Below are 27,933 nucleotides of genomic sequence, written 5' to 3' on the forward strand. Positions count from 1 at the left end.
AGTGTGGACTTCAACTCCAGGAATTCTGGGAGTTGAAGTCCGCACTTCTTAACGTTCCCAACTTTGGGTAGCATTGCTCTAGAGTGGACGTCCTACTCTCCAACAAGGCCACCAAGGTAGCAGAAAGCTCTCCAGGGGACACGAGGCAGGGAACAACCCCCAGGCCTATTTTACCACCAACCAAGCAAGGAAATCTCTTCTACCCCAACCAGGAAACATTCCAGAAGAACTTCATGGCCTCCTCCTCTTTCTTCTTCTGTGGTTCTTGCAGGACTCCAGTTCTAGGCTTGGTGACCTTGGAGAAGACATTTCCTGGTTTACCTGCACAGGATTCATGGAGCATCTGGATCTGGCGTGCCCTCTCCTTGGACTTCCCCTGCACTTGACAAGAATGTCCTTCCTCCCCACGGCACACATCAGCTCTCTGCACTGCCACACCGCCCTCTCCTCCAGGAGACAACGTGCATGGACCACGTAGCCCATGCTTTTCCTTCTACACCTCCCTCTTTCCTTTACTCCGTTTCCCGAAGGAGGAAGTCTCCCGGCTACACGTCCCTCCGACTTCAAGGGTTCCAAAATGGCCAAGGTTTAGGCACCAGATGGTGGAGTGTGACAAGCAAGTCCTCCCAACATAAGAAGAATGGACAGATGGACAGCACTGGTCAACTCCGGAAGAGAACTAAGGGGCAGGGGGAGAAGCAAAGGGGTTAATTGTTAAGTTGTTGGTCTCTCTCTTTCTCTCTTTCTCCCTCCCCCCCCTCTCTCTCCCTCCTCCCCCCCCCCACAGAAAATATACATGAGTCTGTACGCCCCTCTCTTCCCTCCACCTGGGAGATTGCTGTTGGCCACATTGGCCATGCCCATTCATCTTTTCAAACAAGACAAAAATTCCCAAAGGTTGTGTTTGGGGTTGTTTTTTTCTTCATTTCTGTCCTTCCTTCTTTCCTTCTTTCCTTCTTTCCTTCTTTCCTTCTTTCCTTCTTTCCTTCCTTCCTTCCTTCCTTCCTTCCTTCCTTCCTTCCTTCCTTCCTTCCTATAATTTAATTATTCATGTGGATGATCAGAAAGGGGAAGTAAATTAAATGACACACTTTTCTTTTGTGTTATTTTGAAGGGTGGAAGAGATTTCTTTCTTGCTTTCTCTCTCCCTCCCTCTCCCTCTCCCCCTTTTCTCTCCCTCTCTCAACCTGGTATGTTTCTCCCACCCACCCCTGTTTGGTGGGGTTTCCAATGCTTACTTAATGTAAGATTTTTAGGAACATTTTATTCACTTATTGTTCTCCATAAAATAGAGGATGACTCGTGGGAACACACACACACACAACAGTGGGTTCTTTGGGTGGAAGCTTTCAGATTCGGGTTTTCCGCAGGTGTGCCAACATGTCTCTCTTCATAAATTGGAACTTAGAGCAATGCTTTGCCTTGGACTCGGATTTAATTTTGGATGATATTTGGAACTCTGATATTAATCCGAATCTGAAAGCTTCCTGGGTTCATGATCTTGTCCCCACACCCACAAGTCCATCACATGGTCCAATCTTCCACTACCACACTGACAGTTCCACCCATCCAGGTGCAGAGACAAAGGATGACCTTGGGCTTCTAGAAAGGAATGTTTTATTTTGACAACAACACATTTTACAATTCTACTCCTTACTATTCCCCCTCCCAATTACCCCACTAATGAAACAGCATAGTAAAATAATGAGAGTGTGGCAGGCCACAGATCCTAAAAGGAATATGACTGCAGGCCTGACACAAGTGTTATCTATGGTTTGGTTGGATGGAGATCCTAGAAACTGTGACCAACAATGTTTGGTTGGCACAGGATGTCCATTCCCGGTTCCTGGAGGTGATCCAGTCACCAGAGGGTCTACCCAGACAAGAGAGATCAAAAAGCCAATGTTACGCACTCATCAAATCATGAGATTGGAGGGGGTTTGGGAGGTCCTACTTCCACCCCCTCCCCAAGGCAGGTATTCTTCAAACCACCCCAGATTATCCCAGACAAACGACGGCTTCATACTTCTCACAGAAAGGAAAGTCCTCCTTATTTCCAGTCGGAATCTCTCTTACTCTTAAAAGCTTCCACTCAAGGTTCTTGAGAACTTTGGAGAAGAAATCCACTCCCTCCTTCTCTGTGGCACTGTTTCGTCTAGGTCTCAAAGCCCATCGTGGATTTTGTGGGCTTAGCACCACGGAGAGAAATGTGCTTGCGATTTCCCCCACTTACAGTACTGGTTCTTATTCAATGCGATGTTAGAACATTTGCTTCTGTGGAAATGCTTACGACAGTCTTGCACTGGCTGGGGAATTCTGGGAGTTGAGATCCACACCTTGTTCTTACCTAGGCTTCCCGAGAAAGCATAAACCACAATCTTAGTCCCCCAAACGTTCTTTTATTTAGACGGCTGTGAATTATGGTCATTCACAGCCCACAAGGCTTCCCCAACAGTCTGTGAAGATTCCGACAGATGTCTGCTCGAGTTGCCACAGTCTTTCAGGGGAACGTTGATAGGCAGCCACCTTTATCTCCCTTGAAACGCTACCAGAGACCTAATTGCCAAATTAGTTTTGCAAGGCCAAACTTAGCACAGAGTCTTAACGGAACTTCTCAGAGCTTGAACCGACCTGATGAACTAACTGCTTCCTGCAAAGGCTCACCTCCGTTTGCTCCTCTTTTATGTCTTATGGGAGGGGTCAATCATCTCCAAGCCTTACTCCCAAGTCGACCCTGTTTTCTTAATTGTTCTTGCCTTCTGGCAGCTCTGCGCATGCACACACTGGGAACAGCTCTCCCTGTTCCTCTGCCTCGCTGTCAGACTCTGGAGACTCTGGAGGCAGCGCATAACTCCCAGGTGGCCCTGGGCCCCCTCCCTGCCTCCAACGCACAGCCCTCGTCCGAGCTTCCCCAGACTCCAGGACTGACCCATCTTCCTCCCCAACCTCCTCACTGTCCGACTCTGCTGCCAGCTCCGCGGACTGCTGGCGCACCACAACACAGATCCTAAAAGTTCCCAAGGTTGAGAAATACATCTTTAGAATGACGGGAGATGTAAAATAACAAATTAAATTAACAACATCATGTCTACAAGCAAACATTGAAAAGAAATACTTCAGCTTCCTAATCGCCTCAACTCATAATGGGGTCTATTCAGCCCCAAATAACTTGGAAATCCCAACTTAGGTTCACACAAAACTCTTCAATTCTAAAAGCTAACCCAACATTACATGCTAAGATAGGATTTCTTGACATGAAAACTGGCTGGGTATTTCGGGCCAATCCTTAGGAGACAGGAAGTTCTAATCCTGTGTTAGGGTTAGGGTTGCCCAGGTGACTTTGAACCAATTCCTAGGAGACTGGGAGTTCTAGTCCTGCCTTAGCCATTAAAGCCATCTAGGTTATTTTGGGCCAATCACTAGGAGACTCTGAGTTCCATTTTGGGCATGAAAACCAGCTGGGTGTCTTTTGCCAATTCCTAGGCGATTGGGAATTCTAGTCCCGTCTTTGCTATGAAAGGTGGGCTGAGTGACTTTGGACCAATCACCAGATGACAGAGAGCTCAAGTCCTGCTTTAGCCATGAAAGCCAGCTAGGTGACTTAGAGCCAATCACCAGGTGACAGGGAGCTCAAGTCCTGCTTTAGCCATGAAAGCCAGCTAGGTGACTTAGAGCCAATCACCAGGTGACAGGGAGCTCAAGTCCTGCTTTAGCCATGAAAGCCAGCTAGGTGACTTAGAGCCAATCACCAGGTGACAGGGAGCTCAAGTCCTGCTTTAGCCATGAAAGCCAGCTAAGTAACTTTGGGCCAATCCCCAGGAGATTCTGAATTATACTCCTATCTTGGGCACGAAAACCATCTGGATGCCTTTTGCCAATCACTAGGAACCTGGGAGTTCTAGTTCTGCCTTAGGCATGAGAGTCAGTTGGGCCAGTCAATCCCTGTGAGCACAACCCAACCCCACCTCACAGGGTTATTGTTGGGAAAATTGGTGGAGAAAAGAGTATTAGGGTTAGGGTTATTCATAAAAATAATGATAAATGTGACAAAGCAGGTGGCATGGCAAGAACCCTGGGAAAAAAAAGGCAAAATAACCCCCTTGGGGAGGGGGGATACTGCACCTTTTTTTTGAAAAAGGAGGAAAAACAGCTTTCTCTCCAGAGGTCTGCTACCTCTTGTGACTTTTTTTTTAAAGCATTCTTTTAATTCAAAAGACAGATCAAGAAACTTGACTTTGGTCAAGTTTCCCTTTTGGTAAGAGTTGGCCATGCCCACTTCCCCAACCATATACCAGAATAACAGAGTTGGAAGGGACCTTGGGGGTCTTCTAGTTTAACCCTCTCTTCTTAGTAGAAAACCCTATACCTGGCAAACCTATGATGGCAAACCTACGGCACGCGTGACAGAGGTGGCAGGCACAGCTGTCTCCGTGGGCACAAGCGCCATCAACAGCTGCTCCCCTGGTTTCCATCTTCCATCCAGTTGATCTTTTCAGAGCACTGGAAAACGCCCCCAAAGAGGCCAAAAACAGCCCCCAAACCAGGCCTTTTTTCGGACTTTGTTTTCAGGCTGTTTTCAGATTGTTTGGAGGGCATGCCGGCCAGCTGGTCTTTGGATTTCTGGTACTCCGTTGCAGTGGGCATTGGCTGCTGAAAAGGTTCCCATTACTGCCCTCTACCATTTCAGACAAACGGTTATCCAACCTCTTCTTAAAAACCTCCAGTAATGGAGCACCCACAATTTCTGGTGGCAAGCTGTTCCACTGGTCAATTGTTCTCACTGTCAGGAAATTCCTCCTTAGTTCTAGGTTGCTTCTCTCCTTGATTAGTTTCCACCCATTGCTTCTTGTTCTGCCCTCAGGTGCCTTGGAGAACAGCTTGACTCCCTCTTCTTTGGGGCAGCCCCTGAGATGTTGGAAGGCCGCTATCCTGTCTCCCCTGGTCCTTCTTTCCTCTAAACAAGACATCCCTAATGCCAGCAACCGTTCTTTATTATGTCTTGGCTGTTGCCCCGATAAGATGCGCTGAGCAAAGCAGCAGTGAATTAAAGAGGAACCAAAACACGACACCATCCCACAAATTTGGTTGCCATGACAGGCGGTTAGTGGGCGAGCTTTCGAAACATTATTTTTTTAAAAACGATTCCATACATCCACGGTAGAGATCTCGGCTGGAGGATGCCAAGTTTATTTCCAGTGGTCCTCGACTTACAACTAGTTATTTGTGGTTCAAACCCCTTTCCTTTTCTTCTTCCTTTCCATTCCGTCTTTTTGTTTTCCTTCCTTCCTTTTTTTGCTTTCCTTCCCTTTAATTCTTTCCTTCCTCTTTCCCTTCCCTCCTTTTCTTTTCCTTCTTTCCTTTTTCCTTTCTCTGCTTTCCTTTCCTTCCCCTTCCCTTCCATTCTTTCCCTTTTCTTTTTCTTCCTTCCATTCTTCCTTTTTTTATTCTCCTTTCTTTTCCTTTCCTTTTTTCCTTCCCTTTCCGCTTCCCCTTCTCTGTTCTTCTCTTCTCTTTTCCTTCCTTCCTTTTTATCTTTCCTTTCTCCTTTCCTTTCCTTCCCCTTCCTTCTCTTTCCTTTCCTTTTTTTCCCTTCCTTCCATCCGTCCTTTTTAATTTTTATTTTCCTTTCTTTTCCTTTTTTCCTTCCCCTTCTCCGTTCTTCTCTTCTCTTCTTCTTCCTTCCTTCCTTCCTTCCTTCCTTTTTTCCTTTCCTTTCCTTAGTTTCCCTCATTTCCTTCCCTTTCCCCCTTTCTCCTTCTCCTTCTCTTTTTCCTTCTCCTTCTCTTTTCCCTGCCAACCTTCCTGGCCCCCATCACCTCTCCCACGGGCCTCTGCCCGCCAGCACCTGGCCCATGTCCCTTCCCCCCCTCTCTTCCCTTGCCCTGCTCTCCCTTGTCCAGGGACTGACGGCAACACAACCATTCCAGGTTCCTGATTCAGGCCTCCTAATTTACAGGGCCACTGCATCCCCTTGTCGTCAGCCTGATTCATACCAGCAGCCCCTGTTGTCGGTGTTGTGCCTGCGTGCATTTGTGCGTGGGGGGTGGGGGTGGGAGGGCGCAGAGGGGGCAGGGGGAGAAATGATGGATGGGCCATGCCAGAGAGGTAGAATTAGGTGTCGAAGACCCTGGCTCTCCAGAAGAGAAAAGAGGAAGGCGTAGGGAGGGGGGGGCAACGAGGAATCATAATAAAGTCATTTATCACTCAGCTACGCTCACCAGTCAAGCCAGCAATCCCGGGGGAGGCAAGAAGAGGGAGAAAGGAGGGAAAGGGGGGGGGGGGGGGAGAGAGAAAGCTGGTTTGCATGCATGTTTTCCAAGCTGCTGGTTTTTAAGAAATACTCATGTGAGGTTGCAGTGAAGGGAGGGGGGTGTTTCCTTCTTTGGTTGTGGAGAACGGATGAAAGAATGTTATCAAAGGCAAAACTGGATGGAGGGGGGGGGAAGCAACATGGCTCCCTAGGGCAGTGTTTCTCTGGCAACTTTGAGACGTGTGGACTTCAACTCCCAGAATTCCCCAGCCAGCATTCCCGCACATCTTAAAGTGCACTAGCAAGCTGGCAGGGGAATTCTGGGAGTTGAAGTCCACATGTCTGATCAGCCACCAGCATGCTGATAGTGGAATTCTGGGAGTTGAAGTCCACTTGTCTTACCGTCCACTGGGATGCTGGCTGGGGAATTCTGGGAGTTGAAGTCCACCTGTCTTTACAGTTCCCAAGGTGGAGACACTCTGGGTTTGAACCTCTCAATTTCCACAATCCACCCCATCCGATATATCTGTGAGTTGGAGAAATCCTGAGCTTTCCTGTCCGTCCGTCCCCCTTTCGCTCATCCTACATAGAGGCTAGAAGTGAAACTGCTGCTTCGCACCTGCGGAACTCCCCTCCCCATGAGCCTGAGTCAAGGGAGAAGTCGGCTGGCCTGTAGACAGTCCGATCGGATCGTGCATAGTTTGGGAGCATCTGCTGTGGCACCAGGTCGGCTTCGAAGGGGCTGTCAGGAGCAACCTTACGGGAGTTTGGGGAGGGGGGGAGACCTAATTGAATTTCTTGCATTCTCCCCACCTAGGAAGCCTGCTCATCATCTCCCTTTATGACGTGCATGGGCCATAAAGCACCAGATGAACGAAGGCTGCTGTATAAACAATGAAACTGGCATAAACAGGAGTGGCCCACCGGCCGTTTTGCTTTGCTTAAAAATCAAGAGCGCTTTCTGACAATATTTACAACTCTGATTAAGAAGCGTAAGCAAAGCAGGGTCTTGGGTTACAGCCCCCTCCCCTGACGGTACCCAAAACAGGGCCTGGAAACTCCATAGGTCTTTAAACCCACCCATCCTTCTCTCTTCCCAAATCGGCAATCGGAGCTCTTTAACCTCTGCTCTCCTTGCAGCGACAGAATCAAAAGTGTGTGTGTGTTTTGTGTGTGTTTTGGGGAGGTGGGGGGGGGGTCCATGCATGATTCCTGGCTAACTTCGGTTCATGGAACACTTCCCACCCTCCGTGGTCGAACTTTGCATTTTTCCAAAGTGTAAAAGCTGAGAAATTCTAATTTGTCTCTTGTTGGGTTCTTCCTAAAGAAACTCCCTTTTCGGACTTCTGCAGCGGTGACCGACAGGCAGGGAAGGTCAAAAAAGTCAAGATGGCAGCTACACGTACTTAGGGGCTGGGTGAAGAGGAAGGATAGCTATTCCTGGCAAATCCAAGCTTGGTGGCTGGGGAATTCTGGGAGTTGAAACCCACATGCCTGAAAGTTCACGAGCATGCTTTCTGGGGGATTTTGGGAGTTGAAGTCCACCCATCTTAAGGGTCATAGCCTGCTGACCAGGGAATTCTGGGAGTTGAAGTCCACCTGTCTTAAAGTTCACTAGCATGATAGCTGGGAAATTCTGGGAGTTGAAGTCCATCCATTTTAAATCTCATAGCCTGTTGAGCAGGGAATTCTGGGAGTTGAAGCCCACATATCTTAAAAGTTTGCTAGCATGCTTTTGGGGGAATTCTGGGAGTCAAAATCCACCCATCTTAAAGCTCATAGCCTGCTGACTAGGGAAGATAGTTAAATGTAAGCTAAGTAATGATATGGGGAAAAAATGGAGGGGGAGCTTGAAATATATTTTGATGAAAAAAACTGAGATTATAAAACTTGGGGCATGGATTGATGTATAACTATACAAAATTATTATGAGAAAAGCTGGAAACTGTCACCAGACCCACACTTTGCCCCCAAAATAAACTTTTTTTTGGCGGGGGGGACTAAAATGCAATTGCTATATATGTCTACTTTATTTTTATTTAAAGTAGGATATATATTAAAATTATTAATATGAAAGATATTTATTGAAATGAAACTACTAACACCATCAACAAAGAGGATTAGGGGACTGGAGACTAAAACATATGAGGAACAGTTGCAGGAACTGGGTATGTCTAGTTTTATAGAAAGAAGGACTAGGGGAGACATGATAGCAGTGTTCCAATATCTCAGGGGTTGCCACAAAGAAGAGGGAGTCAAGCTATTCTCCAAGGCACCTGAGGGCAGAACAAGAAGCAATGGGTGGAAACTAATCAAGGAGAGAAGCAACCTAGAACTGAGGAGAAATTTCCTGACAGAACAATGAATCAGTGGAACAGAAGTTGCCTCCAGAAGTTATGAATGCCCCAACACTGGAAGTCTTTAAGAAGATGTTGGATAACCATTTGTTTGAAGTGGTGTAGGGTTTCCTGCCTGGACAAGGGGTTGGATTAAAAGACCTCCAAGGTCCCTTCCAACTCTTGTTGTTCTATTCTATTCTAACATTAAATGGAGCCTGCTCAGACACTGAAATATGCCATCCATGCAAGCGAGATGAAGAGAGTGGAAGAGAGAAGGGAGACAAGAGGAGGAAGAGAGGGGTTAGGAGAGAGGGGTGGGGGGGGGAAGAGTAGGAGAGAGGGGTTAGGAGAGAGGAAGGGAAAGTAGAGAAGAGAAAGACAATAGAGGGAAGAAAGGAGGTAGGGAGGAGGAGAGAGGGAGAAGAGGCAAGAAAGTGATGGATAGGGTATAAATATGGCATAAGGGAAGCAGAAGAGCAAATGGTAAGAGGGATTGATATAAGATTGAATAATACAAAATAGTGTTGGTTATGATGTAATGGTATATACGTGGTTATTGGTATGAAAATTAAAAAAATAAACATTAAAAAATGCTGGAAACAGATGGGCAAAGGGCACTCTGGCCTCCTCCTGCCAAGCCCTCCCTGGGTCTCCGGGAAGGCGGCTGAAAACGCAAGGCTTGTGGCCCTCTTTGGTTCAATTGCAGGCTAATGAAGGGTCATTAATCATCCAATTATACACCTGTCAGGAGGGGAACAATAGCGCCGAGCCGAGGAAGGCTGGGGGTATCGGAGCTGGCGGGGGGAGCCCCTCGGCAGAACAAATCCAGGGGAGACAATGGGACACAAAGCAAGAGGCGACCCCCGGAGCAGGCAGAAGGCAAACCCAGAGGTTGGAGGGTAGCTGGGGGGGAGGGGGAATTCAGCTTGGGGAGGGGGTGTTGTCCTGGGGGTGGGGTGGGGGAGAAACAGGCAGCCCACCCTTGCACACCCAGTCAACGTTTGGGTGAGCTTTTTCACCTGCCGGTTGAGGAACAGCTCAAGAAAGAAGGAACGGTCCTAAACCCAGATTGCTGTCCGTCATTCCAGGCCAGGCCAAACAAGGAATCTAAGTTATGCAGGGCAATATTTGGCCTTGGTTGTAAAGTGATAGCAACAGAATCCTGCATGTCTGAATGTGCTCCCCCTCACCCTTTATCTTCGTGAAAATAGGGAAGGTCCTGGCCGAGTCGCTTCTTCACATTGCCTTTCTTTCCCCGGACTCATGTTTCTTTTATCTGATCTGTTGCTTTGAATTACAGCTCTTCCTCCCATTTCTCGGCATCACCAATGGCCAACCAGGGCACCTTTTGGACCTGTGGACTTCAACTGCCAGAATTCTTGAGCCAACCATGTTGGCTCAAGAATTCTGGGAGTTGAAGTCCACAGGCCATAAAGAGGCCATTGTTCCTCATCCCTCACTAGACAGACTCAAGAATGATGTTAGATTGTAAGGGGGCTCTCCAAGGCTGGGGCTCCACAAAGTTAGGAAGATGGCCATACCCATTGATCAAAGCTTCAACCCTTCAGCCATGGATGGTTGTGACACCCCTCTCCACAAACCTGGCCTTTTTTTTTTACCCCACTTGTAGATACCTTTCGGGGCAGATGCATTTTCAACACCTTTTTATTGGATGAGCTCCATCTGCCCAGATTCTCAGAAGTTCAAGAAATCCACCATTGACCACCCAACAATCAAATTCTTCACGCATGTTCTTCTGGGGTCCTTCTTGAGCATCTTCTTCATCTACCGTATCTTGATGGAACACTCTTTGATGGATAAGAGATGTGGGTGCCTGATGGGAGATTGTTGAACTTGGCAATGCACATCATCTCTAATCCCTTCTTGGGGAAGGAGAACTTGGCCATCATGAGCCATGTTTAGATTACTGAGAAGTGCTCTACTCTGGGCTTCCCTTGAAGAGTATCCTAACCTTCACCTGGGGAAAATTGACATGAAGCAGATAGTATACCTGACGTGTGATTGACAATTCAGAAACAGTTTCTACTTTAGTCTGAAGCTGCTGAGAACGTCGTGTTTTGAAAACAACAAGACAGAAGGCCGTCCATTTCCAACTTTTCCTTCACCTCTTTAGATGTTCTTGGACTCCATCTGCCAAAGTCTGAATGACCCTGGCTGATGGACATGGTTGGTGGAGAACAAAATAGAAGCTAGAGGACCATAAATTTAACAGGGAGGGGGGGGGAGAGATATGATAGAGAGAGAAATGATAGAGGTGGATGGACGGATAGATGGATGGATGGATGGATGGATAGCTAGCTAGCTAGCTAGCTAGCTAGCTAGCTAGCTAGATAGATAGATAGATAGATAGATAGATAGATAGATAGATAGATAGACAGACAGATGATAGATAGAGGAGAGAGATGATAGATAGAGGAGAGAGATGATAGATAGATAGATAGATAGATAGATAGATAGATAGATAGATAGATGATAGATAGATGATAGATAGAGGAGAGAGATGATAGATAGATAGATAGATAGATAGATAGATAGATGATAGATAGATAGATAGATAGATAGATAGATGATAGATAGATAGATAGATGATAGATAGATAGATAGATGATAGATAGATAGATAGATAGATAGATAGATAGATAGATAGATAGATAGATAGATAGATAGATAGATAGATAGATAGATAGATAGATAGATATGGGAGATGAATGGATGGGTAGATAGATGATAGATGGATGATAGATAGGAAGACATGCATATGTGTGACAGAGGGAGAGATGTGATAGATAAATAAAAATATAGTTAAATTTATTTTCCAATTTATTATGGAAAAACAATAATGCCTGAGCAACACTTTCCAGAGTTTTTCAGTTTCCCCCCCCTTGTTCTCAGTTGTATCTCTAAGGTGTGTGTATTGTACGTGTATGCACCGGCATTCGCAGAGCTTCGATTCCTCAAACACCTGAGCTTATACTGCCACCTAGCGATCCTTCTGCCTCACTTTTATGCTGAAAATTATTACTTTTAAGTCATGGACTATGTTCTTTCATTTTGACTACTCATGCCTTTTTTTTTTTTTCTTCATGGCAAATTTATTCAGGCTAGTGTTTCTCAAACCTGGGGACCTTAACATGGGTGGACTTCAACTCCCAGAATCCCCCAGCTAGCTTGGAATTCTGGGAGTCGAAGTCCACCCACCTTAAAGTCCCCAAGTTTGAAAAATACTGGTTTAGTATAGTAGGGAACATTGTTGCTGGCTTTCATAAAATTGTCAGCACTTGTGTAAACCCTCTTATTATGGAAATTTCACTGTATTTTTTTTTAAATTTCCTTCGAAATCTCTCTGATGCAACAGCCTAGGGGGGAAAAAAGGCCAAAGGAACATCAAGGCAAAAAACATGGTGCTGAAGTTTATTTTTCAGTTCCATTGAGTCCATCGGGAAAAAATTGTCATTAGGCCTCACCTCGGTGCTCTATCCCAAAACTATATTTTAAACCATTTTGAAGTGTGCATAATGTTATATTCTGAAGTTCCCATCGCGTTGCATACGCTCCGATGCATAGGAGCTAATGTACGTACACAGGGAGTCCTCGACTTACAACCATTCATTTAGCGACAGGTCACAACATTACAACGGCATTGAAAAAAAGCGACTTACAACTTCCCTTCCCTACGGTCCCATGAGCAAACGATTCGGCCACTTGGCAACTGGAATGGACTTACGACTGTTGCACTGTCCTTGGATGATGTGATCGCCACTGGTGCCAGCTGGCGTGCAACAAGAAAGTTAATGGAAGAAGCTTAACGGCCGTAGACATTCATTTAAGAACCATGGCAAAAAAAAGATCGCAAAATCGAACATGATTCACTGAACAACCACGTCGCCTAACAATGAAAATTCTGGTCCCAATTATCGTAAGTTGAGGACTACCGGAAAATGCCAGAGAATTTTATCCACAGAGGCACTAATTGAAAAGAAAAAAGAAAAGAAAATCAGAAATTTATCTTGAACACCATCGCATTTGTTTCACACCTCGTCTGTTCGGTTCTTCCTTCTAAAATTAATTGTATTCATAAAGCTTTTTGGGGTTTGTTTTTTTTTCCCTGGAGGAGATTCATGCAAGCTTTTTAAAAGCAACATACTTGTTTTTTTTTCAAAAAAAAAAACTCTTTTAGTTGTTTGCAGAACAAAAGGCAAGAGAATGCAACGGTTTATGGCAATCTGTACACCCACACACACACATAATGCAGAAACCAATTTTGTTTTTAAAAAAATGAAAAAACGTTAGAAAGAGCCAGAAAATTAGAAAAGAAAGAAAGAAAGAACTGTAAAAGGGTTTTTTTTCCTTCTTTTTTTTTTTTTTTTTTTGTCCCTGGGGATGCTAAACCAAAAACTCTACAAAGTTTCATTCATAATAAGGTCTTTTCTGTCCAACGGAATAAGGTCTTAAAAATACTGCCTGGATTCCCATCCCTTTAACGGAAGAACAGAGTTGGAAGGGACCTTGGAGGTCTTCTAGTCCAACCACCTCCCCCCTGCTCAGGCAGGAAACACCTATCCCAGTGATGGCAAACCTTTTTGGCACTGAGTGCCGAAACTGTGCACACAACAGAGCACCGGAAAGGAAAGACTAACTGGCTGGTGTGCACATACCTGTTTTTGGCCATTTTGGGGCCATTTTCAGGCCGTTTTGGGGATCATTTTCATGCTAGTTTTTTGGCTGTTTCCAAGACCATTTTCGGCCCGAAAACACCCTGAAAACAGCCTGAAAATGGCCTGAAAAGTGCCCCCAAATGGCCTAAAAATCACCCCAAAAAGGCTTGAAAATAACCTGCAGATGGCCCCAAAAGCCCTCAAAATGATCTGATTTTTGGGCAGTTTTTTGGCTGTTTTCAGGCCATTTTCTGGCACTCCAGCGCCCGTGAAGAGCAGCAGGATACGGCATGCATGCTGAGAGGGCTCTGGTGCCAGAGGTTCCCCACCTATCCCATTTCAGACAAACGGTATTTCCTCCCTTGCTGTTCCACATTTCCGAAGACCTTCCCTCTACCCTCAGCTTGCTTGCCGCTCTAGAATATCGTTCCCGGAATTTGCGTTGAGAAGAAAAAAGCGGGTGGGACTTTGGGAAGGGGAAAATAAATATTGCCCACTGGATTCTTTAAAAAAACAACAACCCCCAAACCCACGTCGTACGGCCTTGTTTGGAAAGTGGTTGGAAAATGAAAAGGGGAGAGGAATGCTGGTTAGTTGGAGACAAGCCAACATCGGCTTCACCTGCCGACGGTCAAGAGAGCATAGGGAATGCGCAAGAGAACGACTGGCACGAGGGTCATTTTGCTAAGAATTCTAGGTGAATTCAGTGGGGCAGCTCTTCTCTGTCCGGTGCAAATGTGGGGGGGCATCCATGGCTTTTCTCAGTACACCCACTCCCCATTTTTAAAAAAACAACAACAACAACAACAACAAGCAAGCATTCGAGACAGAAGAGTGAAAGCAGGCTAGTTTCTACGCTTGGCCATTTTACGGAGAGGCTGAATTAGGCGGCCCAAAGGGACATTAACTCTGCAAGCCGTCCACCTTTTAGCCTTCCCTTTCTCGTTCTGGATTGGTCCAAAGTCACCCAGCCAACTTTCTTGCCCAAAAGGGGACTAAAACTCCACCAGCACCTGGGGATTGATCCAAAGTCACTCAACCAGCTTTTGTGCCTAAGAAGGGACTAGAACTCACAGTCTCCTGGTGATTGGCCAGCACCTTAACCACTACACCAAACTGGCTATCTTTGCTATCCTCTCCTTCGTCTCCCTCCATCGTTGTTCCAGCTCCAGTTGGAATACTGTCCTTTCTTTGCACGGCTACCCTGTTCCGTCTTCTGCCTTGGCTCCCTTTTAGATCCGTTTGGAAGGGGCATCATGGCCTGTTTCTCTGGTCAAGCTGGATTATTCCCAGTCTTGGCATGAAGGCAACAAACGGCGGGGTTGGACGGATGATGGTTTATACCTTGAATGCCTGTGCAGTGGCCGAGAGTTGGAGAACCTGGAACCAGCAACATCTACTGGTTCTGAGGCCACGATCACCCAAACCCAGTAAGCTTCCTTGTGCTATTATGGTACAAGCTCTGATGCATTTGGGGGGGGGGTGCGCCCAGGGTCTGTGATGTGTGTACAAAAGAGAAAGACCTTACTTCAGAAAAGAGGCCAACGAGGCTTTCGTTACTCGCCCCTAGTAAAGGATCCTCCCGCTGGACAATTGGCTTGAAGCAAGTGCTTAAGTATCGTTTCTCTCATTCAGCAACTTCAAAATGTGTGGAACTTCAACCAGAGGTGGTATTTAGCCAGTTCACTCCAGTTCGGGGGAATCGGTAGCAGTGGCTGCAGGAGGTCACGCCCACCTGCCCGGACGTAATGTGCGAGCATGCGCAGAAGGCGGTGTGCATGCACAGGCTCGCATTTGCAAACCGGTACAGAGGTTAAGTGAATCCCACCGCTGACTTCAACTCTTAGAGTTCTGGGAATTGAAGGGCACATATCTTGAAGTTGGTGAGGTTTAGTTCTAGATATTCCTCCTCTTTGGCTGCCTCCTCTTCCTCTATCTCCCTTCTAACTGTTTCAGCATTCATCATCAGAAGGACGGCTCCTGCCACCCTAGAAAAATATTATTACAAACGGGAAAAAAATTTCCCTCGTTTTTCCCCAACGAGACGGGGGGGAGGGGGGAACCATCCACATGTGCTCATAATCTACAGCAGGGCTGACTGGGGAATTCTGGGAGTTGAAGTTCAGACAACTTCCAACTGCCAAAGTTGAGCAACAATGGCCTTGGGTTCCTTGGTCTCGGACCTCCCAAATCCTGAAAGGAATCAAGTGGCGTCATCAGAAATCTATTCTTGGGCCATCCCTCCTAGAAGACACGAATAGACCTCTGACTCAGGTGATCTGCATCCCGTCCCCCCAAAATGCCTCTGTTCCCTTTAATCTGCAGAAGTCAACAAATGCAAAATTGGGGTCTGTGAAGGATCAGCACCAGGTCTCCTAGGGAAGCAAAGCCATGGATGAGTTGCAGAAGATGTAGGCGCTCTAGCTTGGCCTGCTGTCCCTTAGGAGAGCTGTCCATGGTCCTGAAGAAAGCTTCACGTTTCTTCCCACCCCATCTAACCTCTGCGTAGAAAAGATGGGGGTAATATGGGGTGAAATTCAGCCGGTTCTGACAGGTTCTGGAGAACCAGTAGTGGATATTTTGAGTAGTTTGGAGAACCAGCAAATATCACCTCTGGCTGGCCCCAGAGTGGGGAGGGAATGGAGATGTTGCAGTATCCTTCCCCTGGAGTGGGGAGGGAATGGAGATTTTGCAGTATCCTTCCCGTGGAGTGGGGAGGGAATGGAGATTCTGCAGTATCCTTCCCCTGGAGTGGGGAGGGAATGGAGATTCTGCAGTATCCTTCCCCTGGAGTGGGGAGGGAATGGAGATTCTGCAGTATCCTTCCCCTGGAGTGGGGAGGGAATGGAGATTCTGCAGTATCCTTCCCCTGGAGTGGGGAGGGAATGGAGATTTTGCAGTATCCTTCCCCTGGAGTGGGGAGGGAATGGAGATTCTGCAGTATCCTTCCCCTGGAGTGGGGAGGGAATGGAGATTCTGCAGTATCCTTCCCCTGGAGTGGGGAGGGAATGGAGATTTTGCAGTATCCTTCCCGTGGAGTGGGGAGGGAATGGAGATTTTGCAGTATCCTTCCCGTGGAGTGGGGAGGGAATGGAGATTCTGCAGTATCCTTCCCCTGGAGTGGGGAGGGAATGGAGATTTTGCAGTATCCTTCCCGTGGAGTGGGGAGGGAATGGAGATTCTGCAGTATCCTTCCCCTGGAGTGGGGAGGGAATGGAGATTCTGCAGTATCCTTCCCCTGGAGTGGGGAGGGAATGGAGATGTTGCAGTATCCTTCCCCTGGAGTGGGGAGGGAATGGAGATTCTGCAGTATCCTTCCCCTGGAGTGGAGAGGGAATGGAGATTCTGCAGTATCCTTCCCCTGGAGTGGAGAGGGAATGGAGATTCTGCAGTATCCTTCCCCTGCCACGCCCACCAAGTCATGCCCACAGAACCGGTAGGAAAAAAAATTGAATTTCACCACTGGGGTGACATCTTCTACTCAGTCCTTCAAGCCCAACCTCACAAATCAAGCTCTACCACTACTGATTTCAAGGCGACCAAAACGTCTTACAGTACAATACAATAGCAGAGTTGGAAGGGACCTTGGAGATCTTCTAGTCCAACCCCTTGCCCAGCCAGGAAACCCTACACCATTTCAGACAGATGGCTATCCAACATCTTCTTCTCCCATCCTCAGAACATCTGTCAAGACTTGACTTCCAAGTTCTTCCATCTCTCCTATTGGCATGCAAGCACGACAGGGGGATGGCCCTATCTCTAAAAATCAGCAGTTGACTAAATCAGGGGTGTCCAAACTTGGGAACTCTAAGGCTTGTGCACTTCAGTTCCCAGAATTTCCCAGCCAGCATTCTGGGAGTTGAAGTCCACAAGTCTTAAAGTTCCCAAGTTTGGACACCTCTGACCTAAATGTACACCCAGATGCCACATTTGCCCCAAGGCAAAATCTTGACCCCCCCCCCCAGAAAAGAAATCTACGAACACTGGACCACACAGGTTGGAGAGGTGAACAGATGTTGCTCTAGATGGCACTCCTGAAATTCTGGTTCCATTCCGGTGCATTCACGTCCCCCTTGGCAGAAATCCAGCCCGATTCCTTCCTCTTCTAGCATTCCTAATGCAGGGAAATCCCTGCTTAGACCTTATTGGCCTCGCATTACACCGATAGCATCAGACAACAATGGGATCACAACCCCCATCCCCCCCCCTGCATCTGGCCACAAGGGAGTGAGAACCTGAGCAAAGATTCACCCATCCCAGCTGCCACCTTCACTCCCATTGGTCAAACCTGCCATCCAGCTGTGGTCATTGGCTTCTAGGGAGAAAGGAAGGCGTCATTCAAGGAGGTGGACATAAATAGAGGAGCAGAAGAAAGCATCCTGCCTTACAAGAGGGACATCAACTGGGGGGAGTGTGCAATCTTCCCAGGAATATGGGGACCAAGAAGGAACATGGTTTCTTGAATCCCTTTGTCCAACAAAGCAGAAGACTGGAAACCAGTAACTTCCACAGAAGTGTATAGATCTGCCCCAACTGTTTCCCAGTACCCATAAACGCAGCAAAATCCCTCGACTGAAACTCTGGTCTCCTGCCCTCCGGATCTGAACTGCGGAAGGGGCTGTACTGAGGCCAAATACACCCCCCCCCTGTTGTTCCTATGAATGGAGACAGATGCAACTGGTCCACCTTCTCCAGATCTGATTGCACTCCACTTTAGACCCTAGGAAAGGGCCTGGAAAAGGTCCAGCAGCAGGAGAGACTTCGTAACACGTCTTATTTTGCTTCTGACACAGATCTTCTTCTGCCTGTCTATCTCCCGAGTTTTATGAGCCATTGGCTTCAAAAAAAAAAGAGAGCAAGATCGGTTTCCAATTCTCTCCGCGTGTAGTCAAGGGAGTGCTGGATTCAGGCCAAGGGTACCAGCTTGGAGAAAAGGATATAGCCACAGGAAAACACTTGAGGAGAAACACAATGGGGTTCCTTGGGAGGGCCAAAGGATTGTGTAGCAATTGGGGCAGGGGGGTTAACACAATCCTCTGGGTTCGCACACCTAGCCTCAGTGCTTAGGAGACCCCCACCCAACATTGGAACAGACCAGGGTCCCTTTGCTAGAGGCCAGCAAGAAGGGAGAAGAAGTCTCTCAGTTGGAGAACAAGAGTTGGCCAACCATCAGAAGATGCCTGAAAAATATAGTCGGTCAAAAACGAACGGACAGGTAGAAGAGAGGGAAGGACATCTTCCGTCTCGATCCGTCTCCCATCGTAGATGGCGGAGGGTCTTTGTCTTCAGAAGAAGCTTGAAACCGTGGAGAAAGGGGCCACGGGGCCACGTGGAAGCTGCCGCCAAATGAGCCCCGTTGCGTCCACTCTCCCGCATCACCTCCTTCCGGGGTGGGGACCTCCTTCAGAAGCCCTTGATGTGGCAGTAGGCCTCCAGGCCGGCAAAGAGGATGTAGATAAGCCACAGGCCCACAAAGAGGCAGGTGGTCAGGATTTTGGCGGTTTGGGGTCCGCCCAGCTCTCCCCCTATGTGCGGCCGCCGGCGGTACATGAGGACGCTGATGCAGACGAAGGCAAAGATGGTGAAGAGGGTGACAGAGAAAGCCAGCGTGCCCGTCTGCACCTCGAAGTTCTTGCCTTGGAAAGCCCAGTAGATGGCCGCCACGGACCAGGCCACCCCCAAGCCCAGGAAGACGTTGACCGCGTTGCTGCCCGTCACGTTGCCGATCGACGCATCCGCACACTGGTCCTGCAGGGCGGCCACTTTGCTGGCAAACGTATCTGCGGAAAGAGGAGAGCGTTGAGCGTGTACAACAGGGGCGTCAACTTAAGGCCCGCGGGGCCCGTCCTGGTCTACCCAGTGGGAATGTCAGGCCTGGAAGCCGTCTTTTGCTTTGGGTTGCCACATTTTCTGCTGTGGGAAAATGGGAGGGGGGGGTTATATGCAGTAGGGGACATATGTATTCCGAATCTATGACACGCGTGCCAGATGTGGCACACAGAGCCCTCTCTGTGGACATGCGTGCCATTGCCAGCTGCTCTTTTGGTTTTTCGGCATGCATGGTTTCCAGATGGTCTTTGGGGGCACCAGAAAACGGCCTGAAAACAGCCCAAAAATGTCCCAAAATGCCCCCAAAACAAGCTGGTTTTAGAGCCGTTTTAAGACTCTTTTCAGGCCTGAAAACGGCCCCTAAAATGGCCAAAAACGGTGATTGCAAGTGGGAAGAACAATCCCAAGCCACTTTTCCCAGTAATTCACTAAACAAACGATTGCAAGTTGTTAACCGACTGGAGTCTGATTTTTCCGCCTGATTTTCCAGCAGAAAATACAAAACAAAAAACAAAACAAAAAACCACCCCATCCCACCGATTGGAAATGCTGAATTCACTTCTTCATTCTTCCTGGTTCGGTTAATGACTATGTGATTCATTTTACGACCATCCTAAAACAGTTGTAAAATGGACACAAGGTGCCTCAACTGACAACCGTAATGCCTTACGACCAGTGGTGGGTTCCTAACCAGTTTACTACCAGTTCGCTTGAGAGAGGGCATTCTGTGCCCGCAGAAAAATTTTGCGTGCACGCTGCTGGCTTCGCTTACGCGCCTGTTGTGCTGTGCATTGCTGCACATGTGCAGTTTACTAAAAACTCTTCTGCACATGCGCAGAAACAGGTCAGCAACTGCAGAAGAGACGGGGAATCAGTTCGGAAGTGTGGCAGGCCTGGGTTACTGCTGGTTCCAGCGACCCGGGGCGCCAAACCACTAACCAGGCCGAATCGGTAGGAACCCACCACTGCATACGACCAAAATTCAGGGCTCCATGATGGTCATAAATCAAGAACCACCCCGGAGGTGGCTGACTGGGCTAAGGGCCTTGTGACGAATAGGGCAGGTGGGTAGCACACCTGGGATGGAGGTGCCCAAGGCCACGAAGACGACCGCGTTGACGGAGTCCTTCAGCCCCACGGTGCAGCCGAAGTGGGAGGCCAGGTCGCCGATCAGGGCGGTCAGCATGCCGATGACCAGAATGCTAACACTGAAGCAGGCCCAGCCGTTCCAGTACTCGGTGGGCGGCACGCAGGCGAAGAGAACCTTCCAGAAGACGGTCAGGAAATGCATGACGTAGTCGAAGCAAGATGGCAGCCTCTCCTCCCTCCCGTCTTCATCCTCGTCTTCCACACCTGGGGAGAAGAAGGATACCTGAGCCAGACGTTCGGCGCAGACGGGAGAAGGTGGGCAGAAAAAGATGGGTAGGGAGTTGTGATCCGAAGGTGGTGTAAAACAGGTCCTTCCCATGAGGTCCTTGGTGGTCTCTGACTTAGAGGGGAGTGGGGTTCAGGAGGAGGAGGAGGAGGAGGAGGATGACAACAACAACTATGAGGGGTCCTTGATGCTCTCTGAGCTTGGTGGTTTTCTTGCAGACGTTTCATTACCAAACTAGGTAACATCATCAGTGCTAGTAGGGAGTGGAGTTTGCTCTCATTTTGTATCTAGTAGCCCTGTCCGTGTTGGTGGGAGTGTTCTTGATGATAAAATGAGAGGAAATCCCACTCCCTTTTAGCACTGATGATGTTACCTAGTTTGGTAATGAAATGTCTGCAAGAAAACGAACAAGCTCAGAGAGCACCAAGTACCTGTAGTTGTCATCCTCCTCCTCTCCACAAACCCCACTCCCTTCTAGCACTGATGATGTTCCCTAGCTAGGTAATGAAACATCTGCAAGAAACTCACCAAGCTCAGAAATCATTGACTCCACAATCCTCCTCCTACACTTCCCCTTTTCCTTCTCCTTCTCCTCCTTCTCCTTCTCCTTCTCCTCTCCACAAACCCCACTCCCTTCTAGCACTGATGAGGTTACCTAGCTGGGTCATGAAAGGTCTGCAAGAAAATGGCCAAACACAGAGAGCACCAAGGACCCCATCAGTTCAACCCTGAGCTGCATATATTCTCTTCTATTGGAACTCCACAGCTGTATGTATAGCTGGGAACCATCTGCCACTTGAAACTGATGGGCTCCCATTGCAATCAATTGGGTCAAGGTTTGGAGCGTTATTTCATAAGCTTTTTAGCCTAGTTTCCTCCTCCTCCTCCTCCTCCTCCTCCTCCTCCTCCTCCTCCTCCTCCTCCTCCTCCTCCTCCTCCTCCTCCTCCTCCTCCTCCTCCTCCTCCATCATTGGTAGAAAGAACATTCAGAAAAAGAAAGCGGAAAGACATGTAGCGTGTAGCAAAGTTGTCTTTTTCCTTGCCGCAAGTTGCAATGGCACAGCTGTTCCCAGGGCCCTTTTTGTTACAACTAGAGAAATTAAAAGCCAGGCCAAGGGATGGATGAAAAGAGCTGAATATCCCGGTACACGAATAGAGAATACAGGCAAAGCTTTTGACCAGAGCCAAAATATTGCCAAAAAACCCAAACCCATGGCAAAGAAGTTTCACATTTCTGCTATGTAGGATGTTGACCAATAGAGGGCGCCCTGGCCTTGCAAGAACATCAGTGCCAGACCCAATGGCAGGGTGGTGGGGTTTTTTTTTGGGGGGGGGGGGTTATCATTGTCCATTGGGGGGGGGGGATAAGAAGATAAATAAGGAAATCCCCCTCCCCAAAGGGGTTCAACTCCAGCCCCTATTATATCCTTCTATTAGTCTAGGAAAGATCAAAAGTGTGCAGAACTTTATGCTGGCATATAGTCCCAGCCGCCAAGAAATTAAAAGGCGCTTGCTCCTGGGGAGGAAATCTATGGCAAATCTAGGCAGCCGACTAAAAAGCAAAGACATCACCCTGCCAACAAAAGTGCTTATAGTCAAGGCTCTGGTTTTCCCAGTTGCAATGGATGACTGTGAAGGTTGGACCATAAGGAAGGCTGAGCGCCAAAGAATGGAGGCCTTTGGACTCTGGTGCTGGAGAAGACTCCTGCATTGAGTCCCTTGGACTGCAAGGCCATCCAACCGGTCAGTGCTAGAGGAGATCCACCCTGACTGCTCTTTAGAAGGCCAGATCCTGAAGAGGAGACTCAAGTACTTTGGCCACCTCATGAGAAGGAAGAAGGACTCCCTGGAGAAGAGCCTCATGCTGGGAAAGATGGAGGGCAAAGGAAGAAGGGGACAGAGAAGGAGGTGGCTGGATGGAGTCACTGAAGCAGTCAGCGTGAGCTTCAATGGACTCCAGAGGATGGTAGAGGACAGGAAGGCCTGCAGGAACGTTGTCCATGGGGTTGCAATAGGTCGGACACGACTTCGCAACTAACAACATGGTCAGAGTCGCTAAGCAAGCATGTAAGTATTTTTTTCAGACCGTTCTATCCCTTTTATTGACAATTTGGCTTACAGAATGGTCAAAGTTTTCTTCTGATATCTCGCCCATCTTCAACCTGTCAAGGTGGGACTCTCTTATCCCAGCATTTGTCTGCAAGCTTCCTGGCAGTTTCATTTCGTGGAGCAGATTTCCCTAAGGGCCGTTTCCTCGATGCCTCCGAGCTAGCTCCAGTGGGAGGGGAGTGGCGGTGTGTGTGTGTGTAAGTGTCACTTACCTGCACTCACAGTGATGGCCTCCAGGAACTGCTCCCGCCAGGAGTGGGTGCCGATCACCAGTGCCAAATTGGTTTTCTTGATGAGCTTGTCCACCGTGTTCTGTGGCAGAAAGAGAGGGGGTGAGGAGGCCGGGTGGAGGAGCAGGTCTTGGAACTGGGATCAACTCCAGGTAGGCAGAGTGGAGGCGGGAGCAGCAGCAGAGAAGGGGTCTGTTGGGGCAACCCTGGGTAAGATCTGGACTGCAACCACAACTGGTTAAACCTTGTGGTTTCCAAATGTCCCATGAGGCCTCTAGAATGCTAGGCCAGGGGTGTCAAACTCGATTTCATTGAGGGCTGCATCAGGGTTGGGTTTGACCTGGGGGGAGGGGCATGGCCAGGGTGGGTGTGGCGAGCTCGACATCACTCATTGAGGCCCCGTTTCCAGCCACAACGGCCTCCTGCAACCCTCTGCCAGTGAAAACGGAGCCCGGGAGCCCTGCGTGTGGTCCTCCTGAGCCCCGTTTTCACTGGCAGAGGGCTGCAGGAGGCCGTAATGGCCAGAAACGGAGCCCGGCGGGAGCCCTGCGTGTGGTCCTCCTGAGCCCCGTTTGCACTGGCAGAGGGCTGCAGGAGGCCGTCGCTTTTTGCATGCCAAACCAGCCATAATGCCGGTAGCAACACACTCCCAGTGGGGAGGTAACAGCGTTCCATGCGCCTTCGGCATCTAGTCATGCCAGCCACATGACCACGGAGACGTCTTCGGACAGCACTGGCTCTTCGTCTTTGAAACGGAGATGAGCACCGCCCCCTAGAGTCGGGAACGACTAGCACATATGTGCGAGGGAAACCTTTACCTTTAGTTTAGTTTACTGTGGCAAGATTCTGTCTATAGGTGCGCGACTGTAAAGAAATCTACTTGGTAGGTTCACCGTGTGACTTCCTTGGTTTTGGGAGGCCCCTGACAAGTCCCCTCTCTATTCAGCATCTGGCAAGCATCAGTGTAGGAGGGTGGCACGGGGAGATGTCACACCACTTCCCGGAAAAATACGCAGCCTCCCCATGTCATTCCCTGGGGGGATCTTGAAAGTCCCTACAGGTTCTCTATGTACATCTCCCCAGTACAGCAGCGCCCCCCAGGGAATTTCTCAGCCCCGGAGGAATCCGACTGAAGGAACCAACTGAGGCAGGGACAGGCGCTCTGCGCAACGTCCAGAGGGAGCCCCGTTTTCAGTGAGCGGTCATAATAATGACAATAAGAATATTACGCTCTTCTTAAAGGAGCCGTGGGTGGCGTGCGATGAGCCAATCCGTCTATCTGTCTGTCTGTGTCTGTCTCTCTGTATATCTATAATATCTATCTATTTATCTATCTATCTATCTATCTATCTATCTATCTATCTATCTATCTATCTATCTATCTATCCATCCATCTATGGTACCTATCTACTATCTATCCTCTATTTACCTATCCTTCTCTCTCTCTCTGTATCTATCTATATCTCTATACCTTTCTCTCTGTTTGACTGTCTCTGTATGTATATCTCTCTGTATCTCCTTATCTCTCTCTCCATCTTCTATTTATCTATCTATCCTTTTCTTTCTTTCTTTCTTTCTTTCTCTATCTATCATCTATCTATCTATCTATCTATCTATCTATCTATCTATCTATCTATCATCTATCTATCTATCTATCTATCTATCTATCTATCTATCTATCTATCTATCTATCTATCTATCATTTATCCATCATTCATATCTGTCTGTCTGTCTGTCCGCCCATCCGTCCGTCTATCCATTCCCTCATTTGTCCATCATCTGTCTGTCTATATCTATCATCTATCTGATAACCATTTATTTTTATTATTTATTCTCCCTCCCTCTCTTTCCCATCCATCCATCTATCCATCTATCGATCCCTGAGCTTAAGTTGAAATAGTCGTCCAAAACCGCCCAGGGAATTGTTTCCTTCAGACCCGAACTGAATTCCTCCACTGTCTCTCGCTTAAAGGGAAGGGAAGCTGCCCTGTTCCTTACCTTGAAATCATAGGACTCTTCTATGATGACCTCCAGGCGGGAGTTCTCCCCCAGGATGGGCTTCCCCATCTCAGCGATCCGCCAAGCTTCCTCCTCCTCGGCCGAGAGTTTCTTGTCACCATCGGCTAAGTCAAAAAAGAAATAACATCACCCAACATCTAGATTGGATTGGATGGTTATTTTATTCCAATGTTCCCTTCCTCTTTTCCTCTTTTTTTCATCACAACAAACCTGCGAAGTAGGCCATGCCTGTGCTGAACTGGAATGCAAATCTAGAGCTCTCCAGTCCTAGTTTAGTCTGGTTTTTTTTGGGTTGGTGGTTTTTTTGGTCCATTTTCTACTAGATAGAGATACACTGCTCCTAAATAGGGAAGATCCATTTAGCAGTCAGAATAAAGCACGCTTGATGCATTCCTTAGTTCTCCTGCTGGTTGGGAATTCTGGGAGTTGAAGCCCACGAGAGGTCAAGATTGGAGAACTTTGCTTTAGAGAAGGGGTCACCAACCTTTCGGACCTCAGGGACCACGGCTTTCATAATTTTAAATCCCACCATTGGACCCAAGCTGTCCCGAAGAGACAGTGGGAGGTAAGGGGAAATTCCGGGGGACCCAGAGACACTCGCAAAGTCTCTGGAAACCCTGGTGAAACCCCTTTTTGCCTGCGGTCAGGAGCCAGCCCCCGGGCTGCCAAAGCGGCTGACGGCTCCGTGAAGCAAGAGCAGGAGAGAGAGAAAGCATGCCGTGGTTTGGTGAGAGTACTTGAAGAAAGTTTTTCTTTTTTGCTTAAATTATACAGAGGGCACTCTTAATTTGGAAGATTAAAGGAAATAGAAAATAACCGATGACTTAGCGGCGGGTTTGAATAGAGCTAATTGAAACCATTTGGGCTTTTTGTTCTTCCCTTTTTATTTACTGGAAACCAGACGGGACTTTTATTACTGTTGTTACAATTGCGGTTGAAGCTCTCTTTATTTTTAACTCCCCCTTCCTTATTTTTTCTTTTTTTTTTAAAGCGACTTTATCAGAGCCTTTTTTCTTATATACCTTTTAATGCCTGAAAGATTTTTTTTTTTTTTCCTCTTTGTGCTGAGCTTAACTTTCTCTTTTAGGCAGCGCTTCGAGGGGCTAGGGACTGGATACATTTTAACACTGTTACTTTAACACTGCCATCTAGCGGACTTTGAAACATTGTTGCCAATTCCTACAGCTGGGATTATTTTGAGAAAAAGACATTTATTCAAGGTCAGGACCTGATAAGAAGCAAGGAACACAGATGGTTTTTGCAGGCTGTTCCTTGTGGAGCTGTAAGGTCTGGAAACTTATCTTGGAAGACTTATAAGAGAAAACTGGAGTGACTTTGGAAATTACATCAAGTGTTTATACTATTCTCCTGGGGATGTGATGACTTTTTCCCTTTTCTAGTTGGTGCGTGTGTTGTTTCTTTCTTTCTTTCTTTTTTTTTTGAAGTCCTGGAGCCTGGAAGCGCTGAACAATTTTTTCCTTCTTTTTTTTTTCTTCCTTGGTCTGCAATTTTTTCTTTTTCCATTTTTCTTATTTCCCCTTTTTTTTTCTTCTTGAAATAACAGAGATACATTTTTTTTTCTTTCTCTCCTCCCGCTCCATTTACCCACCCTTATTTTTCTTATACAGATTGTCTTTTTCTTTCCCTTCCCACCCACTTTCTCTCTGTGCCCCTTTCCCTCTTCTGCCTCTCTCTTATATCCTATATCAAACCTTGCTTTCTCCCCCTATTACTTTTATCTAACTACTATACACTCTCTTCCCCTATTTCCCCCCCCTCCCTCTTTTCCCCTTTCTACCTTCTTTTTTTTTCTAGTGTTAACTGCAATTGGACTGAACCACAAAACGAAGAAGAAGAGAGAGTAAAATAGCAAGATGAGTAGAAAGCCAACACCAGTGGGTTCTACAACAACAACCCCTGCCTCCTCACCGGCAGGAGGACAAAGATCAATACAATCTATGATCCAACAGGAAAAAGAGAAGACCATATCATTAGATTCAATTATGCAAGCAATACAGAAACTTCAAACAAGCTCTGATGAAAAATTTGATACACTTGTAAAGAAGTTGGACAATGTGGAAACGAAGATGGAGAACATAGAAAAAAAAACAGACGAAGCAGAGAGAAATATAAAAGATATACAACAGTGGGTCAAAAAACAAGAAGATGTTATGCAAAAAATTGCTGAAAGAGAGAAGCAGAGAGAGAAGAGGGATGAAGAGTTTGATTCCAGATTGAATGAAGTGGAAACAGAAAGCAGTGTAATAATTGGACTGGAGATGGAGCGCTCTGAATATTTTTTGAGGTTTCAAAATATAGTAGAAGAAAAGGGTGAAAATCTGCCACAAATAATATCCCAAATTCTCATAGAAATACTAGGGATACCTGAGGAGAAGATAATGGACGGGATAGATGAGACATTTCGAGTTAACACAAGATATGCAACGAGGAGCTCCCTCCCAAGGGAGGTCCATGTAAGATTTACGAAAAAAGCACTAAAACTACAAATCCTGCAAAACACAAGAGATAAAAAACTGCAATACAAAGGCAAGGAGATTGCAATTCTTAAGCAAATACCAAGACGGGTGAGAGAGAAAAGAAGAAAATATCAATTCTTGACTACAGCCTTACTTAAAATAGGAGTTAACTATAGATGGTTGATTCCGGAAGGCCTCATGTTTGTATGGAAAGGACAGAGATATAGAATTGATACAATTGAGAAGGCAGAAGCTTTCTACACAGAACATTTGAGAGGAAAGCCAGAAAAGCCTGGAAATGAAGAGCCACCGGTGCAACTGCTGGATCTACCCATAACCGAAATTGAGAGGACAGAGGGTGCTGTAGGTGGAATTGACATTGAAGAAGGTGCTGTTGGGGGTGTAGAGAGTAGAGCACAACGGGAACCAAGATCAACTAGAGCTATAAATCCTATATATAAAACATAAGGATGGAAGGAATAAAATTACTCTCAATTAATATAAATGGACTTAATTCGCCATGTAAACGAACGAAAATATTCCACAAATTAGGGAAATTAAAATTAGATATAATTTGCTTACAAGAAGTACATATTCAACAAAGTAATAGTCATTTATTAGTACAACCA

General features: G+C 47.2%; 2 protein-coding genes across 5 annotated transcripts in view; one reads left to right on the top strand and one right to left on the bottom strand.

The window, feature by feature from the left end:
- Positions 1–1,044, top strand: part of MEIS3 (Meis homeobox 3) — a 37,891-nt gene extending 36,847 nt beyond the window's left edge. The window contains exon 13 of one of the 4 annotated variants that reach the window (XM_081961600.1): positions 213–1,044. The gene's annotated coding sequence lies outside the window, so the exon portion shown is untranslated. The remainder of the gene's footprint in view (positions 1–212) is intronic. The other 3 variants (XM_081961599.1, XM_081961602.1, XM_081961601.1) reach the window with 3 other exon arrangements.
- A 15,786-nt stretch (positions 1,045–16,830) lies between these two features.
- SLC8A2 (solute carrier family 8 member A2) overlaps positions 16,831–27,933 on the bottom strand; it is a gene marked incomplete at its 5' end in the record, with an annotated part of 57,915 nt that continues 46,812 nt past the window's right edge. Inside the window, 4 exons of the mRNA XM_081961651.1 lie at positions 16,831–19,045; positions 20,172–20,447; positions 22,791–22,890; positions 24,807–24,931. Coding sequence (XP_081817777.1) covers positions 18,669–19,045; positions 20,172–20,447; positions 22,791–22,890; positions 24,807–24,931 — 878 coding nt within the window. The 3' untranslated portion in view covers positions 16,831–18,668. The remainder of the gene's footprint in view (positions 19,046–20,171; positions 20,448–22,790; positions 22,891–24,806; positions 24,932–27,933) is intronic.

Source organism: Natrix helvetica (assembly GCF_964273705.1).
Source record: "Natrix helvetica genome assembly, chromosome: 9".
Classification (NCBI taxonomy): domain Eukaryota; kingdom Metazoa; phylum Chordata; class Lepidosauria; order Squamata; family Natricidae; genus Natrix; species Natrix helvetica.